This window comes from Marmota monax, unplaced genomic scaffold (genome assembly GCF_021218885.2).
Source record: "Marmota monax isolate L192 unplaced genomic scaffold, Marmota_monax_Labrador192_F-V1.1 WCK01_AAM20220418_F8-fsc00069, whole genome shotgun sequence".
NCBI lineage: Eukaryota > Metazoa > Chordata > Mammalia > Rodentia > Sciuridae > Marmota > Marmota monax.
The window spans coordinates 6,857,992-6,861,511 of record NW_026695243.1 but is presented as its reverse complement, the minus strand read 5'-3'; the positions used below and the strand labels follow the sequence as shown (position 1 = coordinate 6,861,511).

The 3,520-nt window shown below is 41.1% G+C and overlaps 1 protein-coding gene across 1 annotated transcript; it reads right to left on the bottom strand.

Moving 5' to 3' along the window:
- Window positions 1-2,560: 2,560 nt before the first annotated feature.
- On the bottom strand, window positions 2,561-3,520 carry LOC124101408 (olfactory receptor 13C7-like). Its single transcript, XM_046457407.1, has one exon. It carries the CDS (start codon window positions 3,518-3,520, stop codon window positions 2,561-2,563), a length of 960 nt encoding a protein of 319 aa, XP_046313363.1.

The window sequence follows — 3,520 nt, the reverse complement described above, 5'->3', positions numbered from 1 at the left end:
TAGCTGGAGTTTCAGCATTGCTCTGTCATCAGCATTTACCCTTCCCTGTGTCTTAGGAGGGATGCAGAAGCCAACACTGATTGCTGCCTTGGCCTGGCAAAGCTGATCAAGACATATAAGAAGTTCTTCCAAAGAACCTTGTTTAACCCCAGCTTTGCATCAAACTGCCATAATTATATAAAATACCCAATAGAAAGTAACCCTGCCAAATTAGAACACCCCATCCTAGATGACCCTTAGTTAGCGGGAGCCCTTTTCTGTGTGCAACACACAGTTACTACAGGATACCTAGGACAGAAAACTGGCATCTGCCCCTCTCTGGTCGCCCTATCTAGTCTGAGGATTTGTAATAGAAACTCTTCAACTTTCAATTATGATTGTGTCATTGAAGCCAGGATTGCAGTCCAACCCCTGACAGGGAGACTTCCCTAAAGGGGCCCCAATAGGAGGATCCCCTGATGGTGTCCTGCTGTCTGGTACTCTGCTGGCTGCTGAGGATAGCAGCTACCTGCCAAGATAATAGAAAAACTGAAAAAGTTTCATTCAAAACAAGGTGTTTTCTAAAAAAAAAAAATCCCTTCTATACCAATCTTTGCAGTATCAATAGTCAATTAGAATTTGTTGGTCTTTTCATCATATGCATTGCATTGTATAATTCTTCACTGCCTTTTTTTTTTTTTGGAGGGTGGGGTACTAGGAATTGAATTCAGGAGCACTCTACCACCGAGCTCCATCCCCAGCTCTTTTTCTTTTTCCTTTTGAGACAGTGTCTCACTGAGGCCCTCACTGAAGCCCTCGGTAAGTTGCTGAGGTTATCAAATTAATGATCCTCCCGCTTCAGCCTCCTGAGTCATCTTCCCACATCTACTCTACTGTTTTATGTATTGTGTCTGTTGTCATTTTTCCAGATTACCAGGTTTTTTTTTTAAGAAGCAGAACATAGAGATGTGTGCTTTCTCATGTAGTAAATGTCATTTTAACCTTCATATCTGTGCAGTGGTTGACTATGTATAGAATATTGGACTCAAAACTCATTTCCCTCAGAACTCCGCAAACATCATTCCACTGACATCTATATTTAGAACTGCAGAACAGATTGGCCAATGGCAGTTCAATTCTTATTCCTTTTTAAATAATAACTATTAATTATTAGCTTTATTAACTTAATGATTTTTTTTCTGTGGTAGAAGAGTCTATAGAACATTTTTATATACACGGACATCAAAACTTATCCTTGAATCCAGTACAATATATCTTTTCCCACAATTCCAACCTAGAATTAGTGAGTTCTTTTGACCAAAGACCTAAAGTATTTCTGTTCTAGAAAACTTCATTTTTCTTTTTTATTAACATGTGTCTTTCATATGATCTGTTCTCAGTTTGTGAAATTCTGTGATGAATCTATCATAGAATATAGTCTTTTGGCCAATCTTTCATGCTTGTCATCTTTTTTGAAATAATTTTAGTCTTCTTGAGTTTATTTTTTCTCTCTGGAGTCTAAATGAACAATTGAAGTCACTTTTGAATTAAAAACATGTTTTTAGTGTTGTCTTTATTTTTCTACTGAGTGCTACTGACTTTCACTTGATGAACAGTGTTTTCTTTTTTCTAATGAAATATTCTTATCTTCTCTTTATATCGTCACCTAGACTCTTCATAGACTGCTCTTGAGTCATTAGCCTCTGAATTCCACCAAAAATATTACCAAAGAACTAAAACCAGAAAAATTTTTTTCCATCTGTGTAATTAACTCTTCTTCAGCAAAGATCATTTGCTTCATTGTTAGTTTTGTTCTCTTTGGGGTTGATGTCACGATTTCCTGATTATCTCAGTTTCTGCATTACTTTGTTGACAAATGGGAGGCCTCTCCCATCTAAGGATAAACCGAGGAGTGAATTAAACTTTCAAAAGGAGAAAATAAAAAAGACGTGAGCTTTTGACACTTGCATTATTCTTGTCACCCCCTATCAGCATCTAGGGAATGAATGATTTTCTGGAAAGGACCTTGACTGAGAACAAGAGAAAGAGATTAATTACGAAGACATAAGAAGAGAGCAAGTTAGAAAACATTTATTAAGCATTATTTTGTAGGAAATGGATAAAGAGAAAGATAAATACTAGCTGGTACTATTCCATATGGTATTTACTCTCAACAAACAACTTAATATGAAGGACATGGTAATATAAAAGTAAGATCAAGTACGATCAAAGAAAGAAAACAAGGAGCAATTGTACAGAGGCACTGAAGACTGGCAATTTTTGTTTATTGATTTTTATTTGTTTGCTAATTTTTTTTAAGAATCAGTTTTCCTTGATTTCAATTTGACTAGTATCCATGACAAAGTGTAAGAACCAGGACAATGTATGAACGACTACATACCTTTGTGGAACTGCTTCTAGAATGACGTGGGAGAAGTTCTATTAAAAACTTCTGCTCACAGAACCTTCCCACGTGATGAGATTTACTTAAGTGATGAAGCTACTTCTCATGTGGTGATCTCCTTCTCTAGGACCCTCATGTGGGAGCATCAGGGAACACAGAATCACTGAGATCCCACCATCACTGAGTGAAGTGTTTCTGACTTACCAGGTTCCTCACAGCAGCCTTCACGTCCTTGTTCCTCAGGCTGTAAATAATGGGGTTCAGCATGGGGGTCACCACCCCATAAAACAATGAGATGAGCTTGTCTGCCAGGTCCTGCTTGTCGGCCCCCAGGGGGTCCTTGGACTTGGGCTTCCCATACATGAAGAGGATGGTCCCATAGAAGATAATCACCACTGTGAGGTGGGCAGAGCAGGTGGAGAAGGCCTTTTTCCTCCCCTCTGCAGAGGGAATCCTCAGGATGGTGGCAAGGATGAAGACATAGGAGAAAGAGATGAACAGGACTGGGACTCCCAAGAAGATCACGTTGGCTACCACCATGCTGATCACATTGATGGAGATGTCAGCACAGGCCAACTTCAGGACAGCCAGGATCTCACAGGTGAAGTGGTTGATGACATTATCTCCACAAAAAGGCAGTCGCATTGCTAAGGATGTCTGCACTGTGGCGGTAATGCTACCAGCTGCCCAGGAGCCTGCAGCCATGGGTACATAGACAGCCTTGCTCATGACCACAGGGTACCTAAGGGGGTTGCAGATGGCCACATAGCGATCAAAGGCCATCATGCTCAGGAGTACACACTCTGTGGCTCCCATGGCAAAGGAGAGAAACATCTGCACAGCACATGCTGAGAAGAAGATGGTCTTCCTGGGGGTGAGGAAGCTGTCAAGAATGAGGGGGACAGAGGAGGTCGTGTAGCAAATGTCCAGGAAGGAGAGGTTTCTCAGGAAGAAGTACATGGGTGTGTGCAGGTGAGAGTCAAGGAGGGTCACCAGGATGAGGATGCCATTGCCCAACAGAATCACCAGGTACATCAGCAGGATGAGCACAAAGAATGTTTTCTCCAGTTTGGGATGGGCTGACAGGCCCAGGAGAATGAAGCCCATCATGGGGGAGGTCTCATTGGATCTGTCCAT